General features: G+C 42.4%; 6 protein-coding genes across 9 annotated transcripts; 2 read left to right on the forward strand and 4 right to left on the reverse strand.

Annotated features, from left to right (window-relative positions):
• Window positions 1–94: 94 nt before the first annotated feature.
• RB195_019329 (uncharacterized protein) lies at window positions 95–439 on the forward strand (the record flags this gene model as incomplete). Its single annotated transcript, XM_064187130.1, has 1 exon — window positions 95–439. The coding sequence occupies one exon, from the start codon at window positions 95–97 to the stop codon at window positions 437–439; it is 345 nt and encodes a 114-aa protein (XP_064043011.1).
• A 160-nt stretch (window positions 440–599) lies between these two features.
• RB195_019330 (uncharacterized protein) lies at window positions 600–5,554 on the reverse strand (the record flags this gene model as incomplete). Of its 2 annotated transcripts, none has more annotated exons than XM_064187132.1 (5): window positions 600–972; window positions 3,854–3,963; window positions 5,092–5,214; window positions 5,308–5,415; window positions 5,465–5,554. In XM_064187132.1, the coding sequence occupies 5 exons, from the start codon at window positions 5,552–5,554 to the stop codon at window positions 600–602; spliced, it is 804 nt and encodes a 267-aa protein (XP_064043012.1). The 2 variants fall into 2 exon arrangements, with proteins under 2 accessions (XP_064043012.1, XP_064043014.1); XM_064187131.1 differs by lacking the exon at window positions 600–972 and adding an exon at window positions 3,651–3,795.
• On the forward strand, window positions 871–1,194 carry RB195_019331 (uncharacterized protein; the record flags this gene model as incomplete). The annotated part of the gene is made up of 1 exon (XM_064187133.1): window positions 871–1,194. The coding sequence occupies one exon, from the start codon at window positions 871–873 to the stop codon at window positions 1,192–1,194; it is 324 nt and encodes a 107-aa protein (XP_064043013.1).
• A 2,657-nt stretch (window positions 5,555–8,211) lies between the features above and the next one.
• On the reverse strand, window positions 8,212–24,079 carry RB195_019332 (uncharacterized protein; the record flags this gene model as incomplete). Of its 3 annotated transcripts, XM_064187134.1 has the most annotated exons (12): window positions 8,212–8,250; window positions 10,500–10,584; window positions 11,279–11,355; window positions 11,427–11,509; window positions 11,700–11,780; window positions 12,150–12,298; window positions 13,497–13,575; window positions 13,633–13,792; window positions 14,090–14,190; window positions 14,322–14,391; window positions 23,503–23,734; window positions 23,970–24,079. In XM_064187134.1, 12 exons carry the CDS (start codon window positions 24,077–24,079, stop codon window positions 8,212–8,214), a joined length of 1,266 nt encoding a protein of 421 aa, XP_064043015.1. The 3 variants fall into 3 exon arrangements, with proteins under 3 accessions (XP_064043015.1, XP_064043016.1, XP_064043019.1); XM_064187135.1 differs by lacking the exons at window positions 23,503–23,734; window positions 23,970–24,079 and having other exon boundaries at window positions 14,322–14,379; XM_064187136.1 differs by lacking the exons at window positions 8,212–8,250; window positions 10,500–10,584; window positions 11,279–11,355; ... (5 more) ...; window positions 14,090–14,190; window positions 14,322–14,391 and adding an exon at window positions 23,194–23,394.
• Window positions 17,698–18,105, reverse strand: RB195_019333 (uncharacterized protein; the record flags this gene model as incomplete). Its single annotated transcript, XM_064187137.1, has 1 exon — window positions 17,698–18,105. One exon carries the CDS (start codon window positions 18,103–18,105, stop codon window positions 17,698–17,700), a length of 408 nt encoding a protein of 135 aa, XP_064043017.1.
• Window positions 22,629–22,937, reverse strand: RB195_019334 (uncharacterized protein; the record flags this gene model as incomplete). Its single annotated transcript, XM_064187138.1, has 1 exon — window positions 22,629–22,937. One exon carries the CDS (start codon window positions 22,935–22,937, stop codon window positions 22,629–22,631), a length of 309 nt encoding a protein of 102 aa, XP_064043018.1.
• Window positions 24,080–24,088: the final 9 nt, after the last annotated feature.

Raw genomic sequence — 24,088 nt, forward strand, 5'->3', positions numbered from 1 at the left:
GACCTCGAGTACGCCGACGATGTTGTTATATTCGCGGAAAGCAGCACGAAACTTCAACATGTTGTCAACCTTATATCGAAGCTGGCTGCAGCCTATGGACTACGCCTACGCCGGGATAAATGCAAGCAGATGTGGATCTCTTCGAGACCTCGAACGGGAATCAGGGTGGACGATAGAACTCGTCGATGAGTTCTGTTACCTGGGCTGTATGCTGAAGAACAACGGCAGCTACGAGAGAGATGTTCAGCAAAGATGCGCTAAGGCCACTTCTGCATTTAACTCCTTAACGAAATGTCTGTGGTCTACCCCCATCACCAACGAAGTCAAGCTGCGAGTCTACCTATCCGCAATTCGCCCCATCATGATGTACGGATCGGAGACTTGGGCAGCACCATCAACGGTTATGGAGAGGCTTGACCACAGAACGAAAGCTGATTAGACGGCTACTTGGCTACTTTTGGCCTAGGGTATGCCAGAATGAAGGCCTTTACGCAGAAATTGATGTGGTTTACCGGCGGATGACACGTGGAAGATATCAACATCTTGCACCGCCTTCGAAAGTGGCTAAAGTAAATCGTCTTCGCTTCTTTGGTCATATATTAAGGAGACCGGCAGATCGCCTTGTCCAATGAGTTCTGAAGAATTCGTCGGGTTCGAGTTGGAAGAAGCCACCTGGCCGAAAACGGAAGTTCTGGACTGAGGTGGTAAAAGAGGACCTGAGGACACTCGGCGTGGATAGGCAGTTCAGGCGAGACGTAAGGTTTCGCAGAACATGGAATAGCGACGAATGGATTGATTCTGTGCAAGCTCTCGCAGAAGATCGAGAAGGTTGGGCAGAGCTGTGTTCCAGGACGGCACTCCTCGGCGAAGATGCGGGTAATCGCGTCAGGCGATGACATCAGCCCGCCGATTAAGTCAAGTAAGTCAATGTCTGGTCTATGTCCAAGTTTGCTTGCAACTACAACAACAGCTCTGAAGATGAGAACTTCTCTATTTGCTCGATATGGATTTTCCACAAAGCTCGTCAAAGTCAACGTCTGCTTTCCTGTCAATGATACAGTGATCGAAGAACCAAGTAAGTACCTCACGAACAGCCATGCTGTCAGAAAAGCTTCACCGGTGAAAATCAACGACATCGTTTTCAACAACCGAGGGACTGAAGATTCAACTTGCTACTTGCAAGGATTGAAGTAACCAGCCTCACGTCCTACTTTTGATGGGCCAAGCAAAAATCCTTACTCCCACCACCCTCACGTTCTACACAACGTGCACCTATCCCAGCCAAGAACTGGGATGGGTACACGCTTTGTAGAACGCAGGAGCAGATCGCTTTGATCTGGCGGAGCACCTTCATCTGGAAACAAAATCGACAATCAGAGTCCATTCGAAGAGAAACATGTGTGACGCAGCAAGCTCGATGGAGAACAGTTGTGGCATTTCGATTCTACCGTTATGGGACGTTTTCACTCACCCACTCACAGTGACAAAAATCGGAGTGATCACTGAGCCATTACAGTCTCAGTAAAGAGTATAAAACTGTCAAAATGCGACCAAATATCCCTTGAGACGCCCTGACCTACCTACCATGCTCGACGACAGTCTAGGATTGCAGTACACGCTCCTATCTAATTTGAAGGTGATTCCCTCGAACACGGGATGTCTACCGTCAGGATGAAACAGTACGCAGGAAAGTGAAGAACAAACCTCAGTTCAACGAAGCCATCGAACGGAAAGAGGGCGAATATAATGTGCGTCTCTCCTGGAAAGAGATCTCCACGCAGCTACCAGACAACCATACTATTGCATTCTAAATAAAGAAGCGAATCTAAATATCCCTACTAAAAAAAACCTCACGATATGATAATTAAACGGCTGGAGACGGGGATCAATGAACTCGTAGAAAAAATCTTGAGGTGCTGGAATAATGCATTACCTTTCTCACCGAGCTGTGCTGACGCCGCAGAAAGAGGCCACCGAACTCTGAGCCTTCATGGAGAACTCCGCTCCACTCAACAGTGTTTTTCGTCAATGCCTCGTAATCATTCCGAAAATGTGTGGTAAAGCGATTCGATTCGGCGACAGTTATTATTGTTTATTATTATTGTTATTAGCGATGTGGAAAAGGCCTTCCTACAAGTGCACCCACACAATCAGGATAAGGATGCAACGAGGTTTTTGTGGGTGATCTAAGCATTAAGCGCGTTACGCAAGAACATACTCTCATTCTACAATTTACAAGGGTTGCGTTCCAACTCAACTGTTCCTCGTTTGTGCCAAGCAGCTATCATCTCTGGATGCAATTGGATAACTTTAAGTTTTGGGAGATAGCAGATAATACTTATGTGGACAATAACTTAGTGGATAATAACCCATGTGGATCTCCATCAACTGCATCGTCTGCGAATGAGATATTCCGTTTTTGTATGAACTCCATCGAACTTTTCTTTGGTTTAAACTAACGAGTTCATTAAGTTCATTAAAAGGACTATTAGCACCGACGGACCTGGCGAAGGACGACGAGATAAAAATCGTTGGTCTTTTCTGGGCACGATAAATGAAGGTGTGATCGTTTCCTGCGAGTACTTTAAAAAATTAGCCATCGCAAAAACAACGGTTACGTTACAAGCTGCAGCCGTTCGCCGGCACTCTCGGATGGCTCATGCCACTCACTCTTGCAGGGAAGCTATTTTTACAGCTGCCCTGGAAATCTGATGGCTGGGAGATCCCACTTTTACAGAAACAACAGAAGCAATGGAAAGAAATACCCGAAAAGGTGCAAGGATTTCGATGTGTAATACCAAAAGAAGAAGAAGGGAGGTGTAGCGTAGCGGTTCCGAGGTAGAGGTTCCGCTTCCTTCACGATAATCACGATCGATAGGAGGTTCGAATCCGCCCTAATGCTCACCAAGCTTTTTATCCCTCCGGGGTCGATAAATTGATACCTTGTCTGGGAGGATAAAAACACTGACTTGACACATCGGTTAGCCACCGCTAGTAATTGTATAGGCCAGTTACACGTTCGTAAACCTCAAACGAATCTGAATTGAAGTGAACGTGGCGGCGCAACCCAAGTGGATAACGCCAGAAATTTTATCCTTTTATCCTTTATCATTTTCCAAATACGTTGTAACAGCAAAACCTCTCAGTTCACCACTTCAACGCTGCAAGGATACTTACACGCAAATATGTAAAACCTTCAGGTGAGTGTCTACCTACCCCCACAAGACAAACTCCCACAACACAAGCTGTTCAAACGTTCGTCTTGAAGTGCTCCACTTTCTGCATACACATACAGATATTTTGATTAAAAAAAAAACGCAGAGAAGAAGGAACGGATTCGTCGGAAGCCTGTCGAATGTCATAGTGTAGAAACAGTGTTGTAGAGGTGTGACACTAAAGAAAATACAACATAAAAACAGTGAACACCTTTGAACACCAGAAATAAAAAGCTGAGTGAAATGTTCATCGAACTTTACAAAGAGCGAAGACTCAAACGGAAGATTTTGATATAATTAATGAAGAAGACAAAAGAAATCACTTCATGCAGAATAGCTTTCACAAACACAGAGAATCACTAACTTTTATATTATGCTGCAATTTCGCAACGTTCCAAAAGTACCTATACATAAGAGCCATGGAACTGTTAAAGACTAAACACATCTGCAAATAAATTTCATCTTAGCACTCGCTGATATGAAATTATAGACCGATGTAGTCTGTAATATGCTAGGAGAATTCACAAGCTTTGAACAGGGGTTATTCTCATATGAGCAGAGTAACTCCAGTTTTGCAGTTCTGAGTAAAACTTATAAGAGGTGTTGAAGTGGAAAATATGTCAGGAATAAAAACTAACCTGTAGTCAATATCCGCTTTCCTCTCGGTTTTATTCAGTCGGTTTACAATATCATTTATTCGCTTCGCCACGACACATCTTTTCACTTTTTTATTGTCATGGAATCCAATCTAAAATAAATCTTTATGAAAAAAAAGAAACGTCGTCGTCGTCTGAACAAAAAAGAAGAAGAACAAAAGTCAAGGAGAAGAACAAGGAGAAGATATTTGTATTCAAATATAAATCTTGTTCAATTATTGCACTAAAATACGATGGGGAAGACATATATATATATATATATATATATATATATATATATATATATATATATATATATATATATATATATATATATATATATATATAACTACAATTACACATGTCCAGAATTATCTGTTCGTCACACATCTCTGCCTGCAGTTTTGTTACAAGCGTTCAAAGTTTTCGTACAACAGAATAGACAGAATATCACAAGGTCATTACCCTGCCAAATGAAATGAGTTTTTCGAAACTTTCCTTTTCAAACGATACTTTGTATTCGATTTCCGCATATCGTTGTATTCAGTTCAAATACACCTGAAGAAGTTTCAAAAATAAGCGTTTGAAAATCCAGGAAATTGTTTACGTGAAAATTGTCTTTATTAAAGAATGGAACCTACATACTTCTTGCTTCTGAATCTTTTGATGTTGTTCTTGAGTTAAAATCGAATATCAATATGAGAGTATCAAAGAATACCATGAGTATAAGCAGGATATCTAACAATACAAGGAATGACAGGCTTCCATGTGCTTTGACCAGATAAGAACGGATGCCAAGCTCAATGGCAGTCAGTTCACAGTCGGCATGGTTCATCCTTAGTGTCATGTACTACGCGAAATCCGATCGATATTCTCCACAAATATCTGGGGAGCAGATATTACCATTTATTATGCACAGTAAGACTTTTCACTCAGTTCATTTTTACTGAGTCTGAAATCGCCCTGAGAGATACAAACACCAAAATACTGATTTATAAGACAGTTAGTCTAATTATCTTTCGGGTACAGTGTTTGCAAGTACTAGTCGCCATGTAACACTGGATTTTCATAGAAGATATGAAAGAAATGAAAAATCAGACAGACATACGACTTCTGGTCATATTCTGTCACGCGCAATGCCTTAATTTGTCTCGTTTTTCTTTCAAAATATGCTGCCAGGGACACAACAATGAAAAGAGAAATTGGTCGCATAAAAGGTAGAGGAGAAAAATATTCCTCACCTGTCCCACTGCCATGTCACCCGTTTTCTTAAGATTTTCCCACATGGTGTAAACAATCCCGACATCATTCATTTTGTTTCCTTCTATTGAATTCGCCTTCACAAGCTGACAGCAATCGTCTATCTGAACAGACAAGTTTCCATTTTGGGAATGTACGTGACCTGAATCGCTAAATTGATGAGCCTAGTATATTGGCTGGTTAAAAAGAACACTGACAAGTGCTTGTGGAATCGTATCTATAGTCATTCCGGGTGGGAGTCGAAGGTAGACGTGGGCTGAAGACACCTTATCCACATGAAACCACACGTCTTCAGGCCAACCGTACTAAATTGCAGGAATGTAGAAGTGTAAAGCGACATAAGTACCAGCTCACCTTTATCAGTTCTTCATTTTCATATTTATCGACACCCATGTAAAGCAATACTGGAGGATCCACAACATTTGAGGTGAACTTTATCACCATGTTGTTTAGGCAACCCCTCAATAATATCTAACCGAAATTGATGAAATACAAAGTACTTATAAAAACAGAGGCTCACTACAAATTAAGAGTGACCACATAACCAACTCCGTACTGGCAAAAGAAAAGAAAAAATGAAAGAATAAGATAAATAAAGTCCACCAAAACAGTCGCGCACAAGCATGCCTTGAAAATCTCGATGGATTCTCGAGCGTATTCACCGCTCGCATACTGATTTACTTAGGAGATCCATTATATTCGCGAAAACGCGGATAGCGGACTCGAACATTTAGCTGCAGCTCTCTTGGGAGCAGGCAGTATGCAAATTCTTGCTCATTTGAGCCTCCGAAAGCAACTCATACTACTCTCAAACCATTTCGCGACAAAACATGAAGTGTAATAGTTTGCACTAGATAACGAACGTGTTTTTTTTAAGACATGAAAACAATTAAATTATCGGCAGCCGTTTCTGGAGCCACCAAAATAGAAACTTCAGCGAAAAATGTGGACAAAATGAACGAAACAAAGTGTAGCGTAGGTATTTACTACAAAAACAAAACACATCGAATTCCTTAATTGAGGCGTCTGAGTACAAATAAATCATGTGACAATGCTGGTGGCAGAAGCAGCAACTAAATTTAAAAAATGGTGAACGACGACTGGATGAGGAAACTCGGAGAGAGCAAGAAAATAAAGCAGTATACAGGCCTTATTGAAGCCTTATCATAGCCTTATTGAATAACAGTATTCTAAAGAATCAACGAGACGCTTAGCCATCAGGAAGTAAACCGTTCATGAAAAAAAAATGTCGGAACTATCTACTACTGCAACTACTAGAAATACTATACCACAGTAGAAGCAATAGGCTGAATAGTACACGTGGTACATGAGCAATATATTAGATGAAGTTCTACAAAGAAAACTGCAATTAATACACCCTAAATCAATGCAGAGTCGGAAAATATCCAAAAGACAGCATCGAAACCATAGCCACCTGCTCAGAGGAATATTGACTGAGATTTTCTTGTCTCAATTTGCACTACATAAAATACTACAGAAGCGTAACAAGCATGAAACTTTCCCTATTCAATGAACGAGTCTTTTGAAAATATGGAAGTCATTACACGTACTATCATAGCTAGATCAAAACGAGCCGGGTAGAACGAATTGAACTGGCGCGATAGGACCTTCACTCAATCCTGCAGCCTGATTGGAGCCAGAGAGGATCCCACTTCGAGCGCAACTGCATACGCAATTGCATCAGGTATCAGATTTTTTTACCCCACTTTACGTACCACTCACAACAAATAAAGCAGTACAGTGAGGAATATTAACAAAGTATTCCACTTCATTTTTTTAGTGTTGTCGTCAAGTAAAAGAACAAAGTCATCCTTTACAATCACTATAATTATATGCCTCTAAATTTTCGAGTGTTATTCCGACTTATAATTTTCTTTAAAGTTCAAAACGTATGCTGACATGATAGAGTAGGATATTTCCAGCACAAAGCGGCAGAAACTGAACCTATTAAGATGAAAGGCCACTAGAAAAGTAAATCATGAAAATTGCCTAAACATACCAATCAACTATTATGAAAGTACCATTGCATAACAAACAAGCGTTAACATTCTTACTAAAAGAACACGAGAGGCGATCGATTGAGAATTGGCCGCCAGCCAACATATCCCTCGCCACGCCCTTAATTCTTATGCACAATAAACTAACACAAAACGCAAAGAATTATAGTCGGGTCAAAACGAGATGAATCACGAGTGTAGCTGCGGTGCATTCGCGTACGCGCTCGAAACGGCGCGGTATGGGCAGCAGTTGGAACCGACGTGGGACCGTCGCAAACTGCAGCGATGGGTGGTGTCTGCTAGGGTTTCACCACGCTCCTTGCCACTTCGCTCCACCAAAGCGCCTCGAGAGAAGCCGCATACGCAATTGCGTACATGCTTCATGTCGTTTTGACCCTACTATAACTTAGTGTACACGAAAGACATAAGTTACAGAATGGATGTGGAGAAAGTCACGGGGTCACTCTTACAGCGACAGGTATATACGTAGCGAGTGTTGAACGCGGTGTATATTTAACAACAATCAGTAAATTAGCAAGCATAACAATATTTACTGAACAAAAATCTATAGTTCATAACAGGGAACAGTATAACAACAGTGCATCAGATGAGAGGTACCTAGTCTGCTTCGATCCTATGCGCCTAAACACTACGTCACTACACAAAAATTTAAACCTAATGAAACATGACAACAGGAGTTAATCCAAAACAACATCGTAAACACTTAAAACTAAAGACTAACGTAGATTTGCTTCAAACTCAGGGATTGGATATAGGAGAGGGGTCAGTGAACGTGGAAGTGTTGTCTTCATTTACAACAGAACTTATACAGTATAATCCGATATTCTATCAAAACAAGGCCTTCGAGAACCGCATTTCAATGAAACGACAAGAATCAACTGAATGCTTGACATGCGGAAGTAAACGCATTCACACAAACCATCATGACCGATGAAATTCATGAAAATAATTCTGTGATATCAAGAGGAGATAAATAAATGAGAATAAAATACGAACCCAATCATTGAGCTCTGACAATAGCACTACAAATGAGCTGACTCTTGCGATCCATTCAAGAAAGGCTCAACCAATAATAAGCCCAACTCCGAATTTGCCAGCAACCTGCAACCATACAGTGAGCTCTGTCACATTGTGTGCTAATATTTTAACAATGGTATTCAGCAGTTTTATAATCGAAAAAGTGAATATCACGGAGTTCGCGGAAGAACGAATTCAAAGACGGATGCAGTTTTGAATATGTCACACCACATGAATCTCCCCACCCTTTAAAACAACTTGCATATGTAAGCGTGTATGACATTTGCGAGCTGCAAATGATTACACAGGAAGGAACGCCCTCTTCCACGCCGTTTTTTTTAGAAGAGGAGAAGATGAGCGGAGCCAGGCTCCTTTCCCAGGTAATCTACAACTAGAACTTTACGTTTTCTGCGGGGTTTCTGTACTACGTCAATTTCGTGATACTCTGCCTTTAATCACTCGAAAGCTTACTGATACTTTTCGTAGGATCCCTCTTTTCTGAACTTGTGGAGCGAGATAGTTGAGCGTTCGCTGCGATGCTTATGGATTACGTCTCGTGCTATACACACTGGTGAAAAGATTCCAACCTCGGAAAATTTTCCGAACGGAACCTCTAATAAAGAACAGTAAAATACCTCTATTTTTTGACATGATAATCTGTTATGTTTTTAAAAACAGAGTGCATTTTATAATGACAAATATGGACAGGGCAGACATTAGATTTACCAGCATCACCAACCACTAGTACAGCAAACAAGAAACGAAAACGAATTTTTTCGTTGGCAAAATCTGTCCGCCAAGATTAAAACGCGTCTGAAGTGCCAAAACTGTTCCATTCGTATTGAAATCGTTCATAGTAATTGGTAAAACTAGGTAAATAGGAAAACCACTACTTTGCATCGCTGATAATTCAAAATGAGCAGGACCACCAGAATTACCAACAGTTCAAGATGTGATACCTTCTTATGTTTCTCGAAAAGAAAGCAGTAAACGAAACTTTACAACAGAACAGATTCTAGATCCAGACGAAAACACTTAAGATGTAGTAAGATGCATCAACTTGAACTGGTTTTAAAATAATTATTATAGCTTTATTGGTGTGGAAACCGTACGGTCACTTACTATGTTCTCGCCCTACACTTTTACTGGAGCTTTCCTTTTGTGTTTCGCAATAAAAAGCAAAGATGCGATAGCCGGAGCCATCGCAGCGACTCCCTTCACTTTTGGACGGTTGGCGAGGGGAACCTCTTCACTTGAGCTGCATCCATTAGCTAGACCGTTTACACTTGAGGAGGGTCTGGCTCCTCCCTATCGCACCTATGGCACCGATGCACAACTTTGTTTGAGCCAAGACTGTTATTGATCTTTATTCTGGCTAACGTTTCGGCGTAATTGCCTTCTTCAAAAAAATCAAAGACACATGTAATCTATCCCCTTAAACCCTTGCCACACCACCGGATATATGACTTAGCAAAGAGAATGCTCAAAGACGTCACAGAAGTAGATTACAACAGCGCTAACTTTGGTAGCCGTAAAGCTGTTGTTAGCGGACCACTGGTTGTTTGAGTTGCCCGAGGTTTCTCCACTTTAGACATGAAATCAACGTCACTGATAATGGACCCATGTAACAGAGCACAGATTTCACATAGCAGAAGAGAAAGCAAAGATCCCTTTCTGTCTTCCTTATATTTCGGATAGATAGATGCAAGCTTACGATAGGTGGGCCTGCAAGAGTCAGAGTAGTGGACATACCACCTGCGAATGTGAAGAAGCAGGTAGTCCGCAATCGTACCTACGACAGGCTTTGTGAGACACCGAACTGAGTCGTATGTCCGAAAGGAAGGCCAGGAATTTGCTTGGTATCGGAGGTGATCTATCTAATCACCTGTCAGTTAAGTTAAGTGGGGATGGGTACATTGGCGAAACAGGAAGACCATTATGTATCCGCGTCAAGGAGCACCTAGACGAACTGCTAAAATCAAAAACATCAACCCCTTTGGGAGCTCATCGCAGACAGCGTCATGACAACACTTCCGAGCGCAGCCGCTTACGCAACTGTCAGTGCTTCATGTCGTTTTGACCTCACTATAGCTGCCACGATCTTGGCGCGTGAACCAGACGTTCCAGCGCGAAAAACATTGGAAGCGTTTCACATAACCTTTATTCTTCATTATATATATATATATATATATATATATATATATATAATGAAGAAGTATAATTATGAAACGAAAATGTTTCGAAAAAGTGTAAGATGAGATCCACACAAATGCACTAAGGAAAGGAATTTGGGGAAAAAAAATGATGAAGATTTTGCGAATAACAAAGCAAACCTTGGAATGGTTGAATAGACCGGAGAGCGCTAATGTGAAAGGAAGTTGCTGACTAAGGCGTTTTTCAAAAACGCCTCCAACGGACCTGAAGAAAGAAAAGATATCACTTTGAGTTGAATAACAATATGTATTCTTTTCAAAGGCTAGCTAGTTAGTTGGTTTAACCAATTACTTCATTGAAAATAGTGCGAAGAAGAACAATAATTACAAAATTAATTATGATATTAGTTGATTGTCATAAAGCGCACTTATCGAGGAGATCTACCAAACAAAAACTATTTTTCAGAAGAATAGCTAGCTAGGAAGGTGCAAATGGTAACCAAATGGGTTTGGTTTCCCTTTGGGACGAGAGTTAATTGGATATGTTTGTTGAAGCGTCATTTCTGCGGCGGAACCTTTCGGTAATTCACATGAGGAAACTTATTTAATTTCGCCGCCACTCTTTTTTTTTATTTGCGCTTGCTTTGCGTGCGTTCCACTACTTCACTTCATACACATGAACATGAACCAAAGAATATGCACTGGGGTCACAAAAGATAAGCACATTCATCAGCAGGACATCAGTGCCAACTAGAATTAAACAGCCGTAGCGATACCAAACTCCCTTGATTCCAAGCCATATATAAGTAGTAACTACGCAAAAAGACAAGAACCAGAAATGGCGTACAGTCCAGCTGTACTTTGGTAGAGTTGTATAATTGCTGCGAAAAGAAAATGAATTTGTTTGTGACGTTTAATTTCAATTTGGATTTTTTTCTTACCCAATTTTCAGAACTCACCAGTTAGTGTCTATACTGGCCCTCATCGTCACTCCTTCATCTGGTAATTCAGCTTGATAAGCAATGGTACCGACAGCCTACAAGAAAAAAGGATTAGTCGATGGGCAGATGAAAGACTATCAAGATAACAAGATTAAGAAAATCATGCCTCTCCAACGTTAGCGTTGCTTTCAAACTCGATCCCAAAGGCAAGGTTATCCGCCTGCTTGTGGTAATAGGTGAAATGAGCACCTGGAAGCCGAGAATGTTTCGAATTCATACGTCTAACATTTACCAAAAAGTCAAGCAACGGAACACCGGTTTGTGGAAATCATATCATTTAAAAAAGTTATTCTGCTAGTCGTAATGAGTGCAGTGTACAGTTCCCTATTGCGTAAGCAATGCTGAAAAATGAAAAAAAAAATTCCAAAAGGAAACTGACCAGAGGATCCGAGTGTAGCAGCAGCTGTCCAAATAGGAGTTGTATAGCGTGCGGAATATGATAGCATCGAGACCTGCTGTCCTTCAAAAAGTTAGGTTTAGCAACACGATAGGAAGCGAGCATAAAAGGGCTAGTACTATCGGCTTCAGATATCTTGCTTATATAAGTTGAATAAAATATAATTTGTGCTCGTCTCTTATATGCATTTGTCGCTCATCAACTGAGTTTTCCTTAATATGCATGACCTTTGAGATTAACAGGAAGTATCTAACTAAAGTGCGTGTAAAACACAATTTCGTAATCGATCGAAGAAAAACCGAAGAAAACACTAGTAAAGACAGCAAACATTGACAAGTAAAAAAGTTCAAATCTGCAAAGAAAAAACCTCTTGTAAGTCTTATTATGATAGAAAAATAGTAGAAACGCATGGAATTTTAATGAATACTCCACCTGGGATTTGTTTTCCATACTGATAGAGGAATTCTGCACCCACATCAAGTCTCTCGGTGAGCTTCCGCAACATCTGGCCAACGAGCACACCGCTTTCGTTGACAAGATCGGTATTTGCCAACGTTAGGCCTAACGTCGTCAGACGACCTCTAAATGAGTAAAGAAAATGATTTCCGATTTTTGAAATGTAGGAAATTCAGCATATGGGTCGGACGCAGCGCATTCGGTAAGAGGTTCCATCGATAGTGCACGCACAGTGAGAGTAAGAGGTCCACTGCGACTGCATTATCGTTGGCTCGAAACCAACCTTGTGCTAACCAACCTTTTTATCGCAACGGAGTCGATGCACAAGCCCCATACTTGACTAAGAGAAAACATTTTTATTTGATACATCGGTTGGCCCCGCATCATAAGTCAACACGCGATCATGAAACCCCAATGATTCCGAATCGCACTCGAACGCGTTGGAGTTTTCAAAACAAAACTGCACTACGCCACAGACTATTCTTATTTATTTCTAGAAGTAGAATGTAGTTGGGAGGAGTGCACTCAGTGGCGTCCTAACTTATCAAAGTAAATAATAAAATCAATCGCACTCCTGAGGCCTAAGCATTAGTCTTAGAGGATCTATGACATGTACGCTGAAGTGACTAAGATGAAAAAGTAAATTAGAGCGTCGAGAAAAAAAGGCGCCACTGAGTGGCCTCCCCACAATTACATTTCCCCAACTTTTAATCCAGCAGTCCAGTACATTAACGAGCAAGGACAAACAATCAAAAATTTGCAAGAATACGGTATTCTAATTGCTGAGCCCTTGACCTGAGTACAACTAAAATTCAGCAAAAATTGCTCTTAATATGGCTATCAATATTGCCAAAAAACAATGAAGAAAACTTTGATGAAATTATGGCTATCCTTCGAATCGAAGTAAACTGAACAGAAGGCAATAATGAGAAATTCGAATAGATTAGATTAGCAGTTTCTATCATTTGGTTACGTGGTAACAAAAATGTACTCTTACGATTGTCACCTTTTTACTACGAGCAGGGAGGAATGAGCTCTTTCCATCAATCATAATCGCCACTGTCATCAATAACTATCTGCTTACTGCAGGCACACCAGTCTTGTGATGCGTACCGTTCTCAAATGTAGATGCAAACGCTAGGGTTAGGAGATTGTTATGCCCTCTTTTGGTATCAGAATTAAGGCTATTGCTCTCTACACAACCACTTACAACTTTTAAACTAATATAATTTGTTGTCTTCGTATCCAAATTTCACCCCATAATTAAATGGTGTTCAGAAAGCGAAGGCGAAACAGCACAACACCAAAACATAACGCAATTACCTTCTTTCGAAAGTTCCTTGGGCGCCAACAAGCTTGTTTTGTTGAACTTGTCCCTGTAGACGCAAGCGATAGTTGTCACCTAGACGAGATTTTCTGAAGCGGATGTGGTGTGAAAGGTAAGAAGATAGTCTCGTACCAAACTGATGTAGAACGGTGGCCGTAGTGTTTCCAGCGACATCTGTATCACCAAGAAATATAGGGTATTGCTCTTGTGGACCAACAACTTTTGAACCAACGTATGTGGCGCCGAAGCGGTACCCAGTGTTTGCAGGGGAGATCGACAATGTATGAGAGACCTAGGGGAGAAACGTCAAAAGTGTATGGAAAGTACGTAAAACTGTACAAGTATTATTGAACGAGAAACAGCAACATCGTAAACAGTCCAGGGCAACAAAGCCATTCGGGATTACCGAAAAACACCACCGATTTGGGTAGAATACAAGACAGACGTGAAATAATGCTTGCACTTGGTCTCAATCTTTTATCCATTCTTGACTACCATTAGATCTCATAAACCAATGTCCAAAAAAGAATGCAGAGTTCTCATGGAGTGAAACTATTTTTAAATGGAATGCGGAAAGAGAAAACCATACCTGGAAATGAGAACTTAGTCCTTTGCTGACCATAACCTTTGCACCTTCAAAACAAGTGGGAAAGACATCACGAGCTTTACGGTGAAGCTCTTCATAACTACCTGGATACAAGCTTTCAGAAAAGTAAAAACTCGTGAAAATAGAGGCAACCTGCTCCAGAGTTGATGAGTAAAGAAACGAGCTACGGTTGTTATTAGGAAGTGTGCTTGCATCATGCAAGTTGCCAACTTACCTGGATTAGAGGACGGTTTCGGAGGTGCACTGGTTTGTTCAGTTGTAGGTTGAGACATTTTACTAGACCCCTAAACGAAATAAGTACGAAATAAGAAACGCTAGTAATACGAAAACCTAGAAATACGAAAAAAAAAGAGAGAGAGAAAATGGAAACAATATAGAAACACGAAGAAATTATGTAAAAGTAAGTAAAGAAAAATGAAAAACGACTACACTCCCAAATTAGAATGAGCCCTTTCGGACAATTTGCATCCAGTTTAGAAAGAATACAGGAGAAATTTAAGAAGAACAAAGATTTCAAGGAAACCTAAGTTTTTCTTTTAAACTTATGCAATCATAGGGTGGTTGACAACCATACAAGAAACAAAGACGAGCGTAAACACCAGGCAATGCTGCCGTTTCTTGGAAGTAATGCACTAAAAAACCAACGGATCGTTACTTTTTCAAGTTGTGTGGTTGAAACGGAGAAAATTCCTTTCAAATATAGCAAACGTGAAGGAAGCTTCCAGGCAAAAACTGTTCATTTCGTTCGCGGAGCGGATGCGTGGACTTCATGTGCTAGAGCAGGCAAATATTAGAAAAATGAGCAGCAGATAGTGGATAAAATGTAAGACTTTGGGAAGTGTGTTTCTACTTTCTTTCTTGGCTCTGATATTGTCTTTCCAATGACATTCTACAATCACGAACTTTTGGTCGAATCTTCTCATGTACTCTTTCAGAATACTGCAGAAAAAAATAGTAGCAATAAAATTCTTACTCGCAACTTAGCTCTATTCCATTTGTACTTTTGCCGTTTTCTTCATAATGCATAGAGTTTCGAAATCCATCTCATAATTAATTAAATAGATTGAAGAATGAAATGTTTGCCACTGATGAATTTCTTCGGGATGCGACAACACGACCAATTTTAGTTCAGAATTGTTTGCGGTTTCTTGCACACGCGTCGCATCCACGAGAGAGGAAAATCAATAAGATCTCCTCAGCAGCCTATTCAAGTAAAATCAATGATTAAGGTGCCGAGCGAACCGGAGCGTGTACAAGGGTGACATTGACGTATCTCGCAGGATCCAAGGCGGATTTCACGCCATTTTTTGTTGACGATTAGAGGGGAGAGTAGCCACACTCAAAGTCATAATCTACAACCTGAACTCTATATCGCCCCACGGGAACTCCAACATCACCAAGTACGTGAATCGATGGTCATCTTCTTTTGGCAGCATACCACGAAATTGACGATGTTGGGATCCCTCCGCGAATAGATAGGGTTATAGGAGTTCACTAGAATTTGCGCGATCACGCTCAATGCTTGCTAGTAATACAGGCCCTTTTCTAACGATGCACCAAATAACGTGCCAGAGTTGTGAGACCGGGCATACGCTCAGGATCTACCAGCTAGAGGCAGAGAACGACAGCTTCAGCAGCACGTTGATTGTCCCCTCGCTCGCAGACGCTGCACATATGCTTGCTCTCGCAAACGTTGTTAGGTGTCTCGTAGAGGAAAAGGAGTGACGTGGCCGTTTCTAACGTCTATTGCGGACAACTAGTGAGAATTTAGCGTGCTCATATTCGTGAACGACATCTCTAATCCTAAGTTCGTAGAAACTTTAACCACAGTCAATCAGGCGTTGAGAATTTCTCAACAGGGTAAGTAAGTAGTAAGTGGATTGTTGGAGCAGGAAGTGGGTCGTAAAGCGGCTCAGAAGAGGAGGAGAAAATTAAGATAGCAAAGAGGGAAAGATGAGGGAGTGGTCGATGTTAAATAAGCACATACAGGTACGCAAAATGTTAGAAAAATAGATGGGGCGAAGTACTTTGTAGAAGATTATGCTAACATAATTTCGGACATTTTCCACGGATCTCTCTGATTACGTGTCCTCAGGTGGTGGAAAGGGGGCTAATCGGGGACCTCCTGCCTGCCCAGGGGACGGACTCCCTGTTTCTGCTGAGCCAGGAGTGATTCATGACATCCTTGTATCCCGCACGTCGATCCGGCCAAAAGCTTGTAATCAAGTGACTGGGAGGTGCAAGGGAGGAGGTTTGGAGTCGCCTCCAACAAATATGCTCCACTTGTCCACTCGGGAAGGACGAAACATTCTTCCAAAACTCATGGGGCTAAAGACTGGCAACCTGTCCGTGGGTTTTAAAATTATATGCAAGACAAAGTAATGAGAAAGGAGGAAAGCCTGGTACGGTAACGTCAGGAAGGACGGGGTTGCAGGAGTCATCTACCGTAGGTGACCGAAACGGAAAAGGAGTAAGTTGACGATCTGCACTAGCAACACATATACTCTTGCATCGGAAGCGGCCATTGAAGAGCTGATGATGCAAGCAAGAAGATTACGTACCAATTCATCGCAGTGATCTGGAGGGGTCCACGCCACCGACTTAGCGCGGTGCATAACGCTGGAGATGAACTGTTGTTAGGAAGTCGCGGCAGTAGTAGTGGAGTTGGTGTCACTTTTATCGACTTGAAGAAAGTATTCGATTCACTTGAGACTAAAGCGGTCATGGAAGCCTTGAACAACCAGGGCGTCCCTATTGAGTACATGAAGGTACTTCGAAAGTTGTATAGCAACTTCACGACAGGAATTTCGCCGACCTACAAAAATAACATCGCTGACGTTAAGAGAGGAGTCTGGCATGGTAGCACAAAATTTCACCCAAAATATTCACTGCCACTCTTGAGAGCTCGTTGCGAGGACTAGAATGGGATAACAACGGAGTAATAGTTGAAGATCAGCATTTACACCATCTTCGTTTCGATGAGGACACTGTTCTGATAACATCGAGCATTAATCAAGCGGAACGAATGCTCGTCGAATTTGATAAAACGTGTAAAAAGATCGCTCTCAAGCTGAATGGCCGATCTTGCTGACAGGACAATGTTCATGAGGAACGGATGGATTTCTGATGTTCCACTCACGCTCAACGGAATGAATGTATCCGAATGCCCCAGCTATGCATATCTATTTCGGAAATTAACAAGTCTGACCTCCGAGGAAGAAACGGGTGGCTTGGGGAGCATATAAGAGCATCGAGGATGTGGTGAAGAGGACTAAGAACCTCCAACTCTAAGTTCACCCATTCAACACCACCGTCCTTCCTGCTTCGGCATCCGTTTCAGAAACTTGGCATGTCGCAAGCAGGAAGAAAATGCGATCAGCGTCATTGAACACTCAGTCGAAAAAGTGATGCTAGGAGTATTCTGCTTTATGCAAAGAGATATCAAGAAAGAGATTCGATGTTCACTTCTACGCCACTGATCAAAGATCAGGGACGCTGCTGCATATGTCGGGGGAAATAAAATTAGGCGAGCAGGACACGTGATGCGTTTTAACGACAATCATTAGACCGGATCCGTGAGCGACTGGATACTATGCGACATCAAACACACCGCAGGAATACCGCCGACCTGATGGTCGGACCTCTTTGCGAAGTCCTTTAAAGAAAAATACGATGCTCTTTGAGTCCCTCGCGAGAAGAGGTGCCACTGGGCAACACTTGCGCGCGATCGGGACGAGTAGTGCACGATCGAGAAGATCGTCAAACCACGGGAGCACAGGTGATATAGTAGGGTCAATACGACATGAAGCACGGACATTTGCGCAAGCTGCTGCGCTCGAAGCGGAGCGTTGGAGCGTAGCGGTTGGGATCGCGTAAGGACCCTCACTGCCGCCTCCCACCTCTGCAGTTCGCCATGGTACCACCTCGATTGCAACCGCTGTCCCCACCGCACCGCTTCCGAGCGCGGTCCGTGCTTCACGCTGTTTTGACCCGACCATACAGATGAATTTTGGACATTTTGTTACGGGATTGGTTTGGGAAACTACTAAACAACTGAAAGTCATTGAGATTAGCATAAATAGGAGATGTCATGAGTGCGAAAGCAAGAAAAAGAGTAAAAATTACACAAGGCATTCCGAGCTGGACCTGACACCCTTGCGTTAGACGGAGTTGTTTAAAAAAAATACGTAAGTAAATGTAGTGCATTATAAATGACGTGATAGAAGTTGTGAAGGTAACGAAATGGAAAACAAACTGTTTTAAACGCACGTGGCTAAATAATAATTTTGGCCCTTCTAAAAATTCATCCTTGCTGTCATAAGCATCAAATCTAAGCTTTACTAATTCTCGTATTATTATGATGATGATCATGATATATAATAACGAGCTTAGTCCGTGTATGTGTGTTTGTTGGTTTGTTTGTTTGTGTGTCTCGAAATTCGAAAAAGGGGGTGCGACGGGTCCATCCGGCGTCGGATTGGTGCGCTGGAGTCAGATAGCTATAAAATGGGTTGCGATGGGTCCATCGGCGCCGATACCTTAAAGGGTGCGACGGGTCCTCGGCGTCGGATACCTAAGAAGGGGGTGCGACGGGTCCGGCGTCGGATACCTATAGAAAGGGCAGACGCGGATACTATAGAAGGGGACGGGTCCATCGGCCCAGATAGCCTTAGAAGGGGTGCGACGGGTCCATCGGCGCCAGAAGCCTTAAAAGGGTGCGACGGGTCCAGGCGCCAGATACCTATAGAAGGGGGTGCGACGGGTCCACCGGCGCCGGATACTATAGAAGGAGGTGCGACGGGTCCACGGCGCAGATGAAGGGGTGCGGGGTCAGCCCGGCGCCAGATACCTATAGAAGGGGCACGGGCAGAAGGGGGTGCGACTCCACGACGTCGGATACCTATAGAGGGATGGCGTCGAGTTGGTGCGTCGGCGCCAGATTGCAATATAACATCGGGTTGACGGGTCCTAAACTAGCGACGTTGTAAAAGTTTTATAGTTGTAACGCTTTGCTTCCTCCCCCTCCTCGGCTCCGCTGTTCTCTAGATACTGATACAGTTCAAACAGCTTAAATAGTAGCACGCTGTTTACGTGATCTGATGAGAACGTTATCTTTATCAGTTGATAAGTCTTTCACGTCATTTTGTGCTTAAACATATTCATTGCTAACTTTGAGGAAACAGGAGGATAACCCAAATTTCGAGTAATACTTCAATGTTCTACATTAATTGGTATCGACGGAATGTTCAGCTGAGTCGAATGTTCTCCAAATGTAGAACTACGCTTTAGAAGAAACTAATTTTCGCCTTAGTTATAATACAAAAAAGGAAAAAGTTGTTGACTAAAGTCCTATTTCATAGAAAATGCCTCTAATATTAATTTCCGTTGATCAGTCAAGGCGGGCGAAGCAAACACCACAGAAAGTCTGAAGTCCGGCTTTAGCCGGACGTTCAGACTGGTATATAATAACGAGCTTAGTCCGTGTATGTGTGTTTGTTGGTTTGTTTGTTTGTGTGTCTCGAAATTCGAAAAAGGGGGTGCGACGGGTCCATCCGGCGTCGGATTGGTGCGCTGGAGTCAGATAGCTATAAAATGGGTTGCGATGGGTCCCGTGGTGTCGGATTGGTGCGCCGGCGCCAGATACCTATGGAAGGGGGTGCGGCGGGTCCCAGGGCGTCGAGTTGGTGCGTCGGCGCCAGATTGCTATAACATCGGGTGTGACGGGTCCACCGGTGCCAGATAGCTATAGAAGGGGGTGCGACGCGTCCACCGGCGTCAGATTGGTGCGCCGGCGCCAGATTGCTATAACATCGGGTGTGACGGGTCCACCGGTGCCAGATAGCTATAGAAGGGGGTGCGACGGGTCCACCGGTGCCAGATAGCTATAGAGGGAGGTGCGACGGGTCCACCGGCCTCAGATTAGTGCGCCGGCGCCAGATTGCTATAACATCGGGTGTGACGGGTCCCAGGGCGTCGGGTTGGTGCACCGCGGTCGTAAAGCTATAAAATGCGGTAAGGCGGGTCCCACGGGTTCGAATTCCTTTGTCATGGTGTAGAAATATCGCCCAGTAACTTCGTGTGCATGTCGAAAAAGATAAACGGAACGTAGCAATCGTTTCATAGTTGTATCCACTTTCCGCATTGCTTTCCACCTCTGCGACTCCTCCGTTCCCCAGAAAGTGGAAACTCGCGTGCAAACGGCTGCTTAAATAGTACTAAGCTGTTTATATGATCTGACGTGAAACGCTATCTTTATCAGTACGACGATGACGTCCATCATTTCATGTTAAAACATTATTCTGCGATAACTGTTAGGGACAAACAAGAGGAAAACCCATACTTCGAGTAGTACTTTCAAATCGCGTCTACATTGTGTTGGGAACGAAAGCGTGTTTGAAGCTAAAGTTTGAATATTATCTAAGTGTAGAACTGACGCGTTTAGAAAGAAAGCTATGAAACCTTCCGCCTTTATTTATGATAAAAAAAAGAGGAAAAGAGGAAGAAAGAACAACACAAATCTAATTTCAGAGAATTGCAGAGAGAAAGAGAATAAACAAACTACTATTAATTTTCATTGATCAGTGAAGGGGAGCGAAGCGAACACCACAGAAAGTCTGAAGCCCGGTTTTAGCCAGACGTTCAGACTGGTTTTATATAGGAAAAAAGAAACCAACCAGAGGTAACTTTGTATTGAATACTAAAAAGCCATTGGAGACAAACTTCATTTCTTTCATAGCTTGCAGTCGGCAGTCCTCCATTAGTCAGGTTAGTATATTGAAAATCCGTAGCCTTACAGAAACGTAGCGTCGAAAATTCGGTTAGCGGAGGATGGTAAACGAGATCTCCTGAAGTTAACATGAGTGCAAGAGCGCTAAGTAAAAGTAGTGCAGATAAAGTGGGTTATTCGTGGCCCTTCCCTGGATCGCATAGTTAGCTAGTACCTACTGTGTGGAAAAGAGGAGTGATTGTTTAAAACAGTGCCGGTCGATGGCGGAGTGGAGTGTCATCGAACTCTTTGAAGAGTGCAAAAAGCAGATTTCTTATCTAACAATAAAGAAATTGCTACTGTCACTCAAAAAAGCAGTTTCTTTGCTGTTAGTGAGCGAAAAAGACATCAGCAGCTCAAAATAAGGATAAGAGAAGTGCAAAGTAAGGTCCATGACGTTCTCATTAACGACGCATTAACGTAAATTTAATGAAGGACAGTTTTGCTAGATTGTAGAGAAAGGTTTTGTCTATGTATTTGCAAAGTTTGGTTTTCCCTAACTCTCTTGGTTTTTTAAACATAGTTGAAAATGATACTAAATTTTTTCTCAAATTTCCGAATATTCTTCAATTAGCCTTTGAACACTTACAGAGATCAAAACCTGCAGTCGACGGTTTTTCTTGATGATCTATCAAAATATGCATACCTCATCATCCGTGCTACCACAATCCTGCGATTTTTCGGCTACTCGTCAAAATCTGTGTGTTTTCGCGCAAAGTCCAATAGCCTTGTTCGTAGTTTACGGAAACTAATTCGGTTTGAAGTATGTGATGGAGGAGGAATTTTGCTATAAGAATTCGCTTTTACGTTTTCCAGGTAGTTTTTGTTTTCCCAAAAGTTAGTTGAGAAGAAGTTGAAAAACTTGCTGAAGTTTTCAACCTATCCTCAATTAGCTTTCGATAAACCACGGGGTCCCAAGAAATGATGTTTTGAATGTTTTACATCGCGAGCTCTGCTCCACAAGACGCGTCCTCGGTTGTAATTTGTCTTCTTTTCTGCAGCCCGTTATTTCTTGTCTTTTTCAACATAATAAAAATTCGACCAGTCCAGCAGTCCAATCAGGCCCTATGCTAATCGTTGACATTACCTCTAAATTACACCTAAATGCGGTAAAAAGTTCCATCAATCCAATTTCAGAAAAATTACACGTGGAATACATCTCTCAGCAATTTTTTGCGTTCTGCAAAAATAAAGAATCCGGCCGGAATCAAACCATTCATTATCTGTAATCACTGTCAATGAGTAAAATGCGTGCAGAAAGTAGCAAGTAGAGCGAAAATGCTTTTGGAATGCGAATGAAATGATAATAGTTGTTTTTGCAAAAATGTAAATATCCTTGTGGACCTAACTCTCGACCGTTCGTTTTCATTGTTAATGAGTAAAATTATGTGTATATAATATATTATAATAGTAAATAGTATGGAAATGGCTTTAGAATCTGTTCTTTTTTGTTCTCAGCTGTTTTACTTCCATTTTGCAAAAATAATGAGACAGGCAGGGATCGAACTCTATATCGTTCGTTATCACCGTCAAAAGAAATATTCTGTCGAATACATTCTGAGAACCTCGTCATCTTTTCAACTTTTATGTGTACACATGCACTAATAATTCTTGCAGTGAACTCTCTGTGGCCTTGATATTGTATCAAATATTTCTGTTTTACTTGCAACACTATGTATTAATATTTATTATAGTACAATTAATTGATCAACCTCGATCACCTTGACTCCCTAGAACTGGTCGAGCGGGCGCCGCTTATTCTTCTATTTGTCCTGATCGCGTGCCAGAGTAGCGTGCCAGAGTAGCCCAGTGGTTCCTCCTTTCGCGTGGGACACGAAGAGCATCAAAATTTTCTTTGAAGGACTTCTTGAAGAAATGTGACCATCGGGTCGGCGGTTTTCCTGTAGTGTGTTTAACATCGGGGGGAACCCAGTCGCTCACAGTTCTGGTCCAACGGTTGTCGTTAAAGTGCATCACGTGTCCGGCCCACCTTATTTTACATTCCTTGGCAAACGCGGCGGCGTCTCTTATCTTCGATACGTAGGAGAGAACTTCGAATCCCATCCCTCACTTGCGTGAAACGGGATACTCCTAGCATCACTCTCTCAATTGCGTGTTCAATGACGCTCACCACGTTTTCTTCTTATTTGCGAAATGCCCAGGTTTCCGAAGCATAGGTCAAAGCAGGAAGTACGGTGGTGTTGAAAAGGTGAGCACGGAGTCGGGTGTTCCTGGTCTTCTTCACTACATCCTCGATGCTCTTATGCTCTCCCCAACCCGCTCGTCTCCTCCAGCTCGGGGGTCAGGTTCCTAACCATGCTCAATTCCCGAGCCAGATGAACGTAGCTGGTGCATTGGATATGCATTCGTTCCGCCTGGCTGACGTAGAAGAGCATTGAGGATGGCTAATGCTAGGTATTATCAGTCTGTCATCGACAAAGCGCAAATGGTGTAGCTGCCGACCATCAGCTTTCACTCCCATGTCATGGCATTCCAACTTTCGCATTGCGTTCGAGGGTGGCTGTGAATATTTTGGGTGAGATTGTGTCACCCTGTCGGACCCACCTCTTCACATCAATGATGATATTCTTGTAGAATGGCGGATGTAGCTGTACAACTTTCGAAGTACCTTTATGTGCTGAGTAGGGACGCCTTGGTTGTCCAAGGCTTCCACGACCGCTTCCGTCTCAACTGAGTCGAAGGCCTTCTTCAAGTCGATGAAGGTGAGACAAAGCGGCACCTTGTAATCTCGTGATACCTCGATGAGTTTCAAAACAGTGTGAATGTGGTCAACCGTGCTGAATCCTTTTCGAAACCCTGCTTGCTCGCATGGCTGTCCTTCATCCAAGACTTTTTCAATCCTATTAAGGATTACTCTTGTAAAGAGCTTGTAGATGACGGACAGTAGGCAGATTGGACGATAGTTGCCGATGTCATGTGGATCTCCCTTTTTATACAACAACACGGTCTTGCTGGTCTTCCACTGTTTAGGAACCTTGCATTCCGACAGGGTAACGTGTAAAGAGCCTCACCAGAGTATTGAGGAGTAGGTTCTTCAAGAGTTCTGTTGGGACCGGTTGCTGTACAATTTCTTACCGACATGGTAGCAGTGGAATGACATGTCCGCCTTCCCTCAGATGGTGAGGAGGCAAGTAGATATGGCTGTCGAAAAAATCAGAGTAGAAGTCGTAGATGATTTTCTCCATTCCCCCTTT

This window comes from Necator americanus, chromosome II, assembly GCF_031761385.1.
Source record: "Necator americanus strain Aroian chromosome II, whole genome shotgun sequence".
NCBI lineage: Eukaryota > Metazoa > Nematoda > Chromadorea > Rhabditida > Ancylostomatidae > Necator > Necator americanus.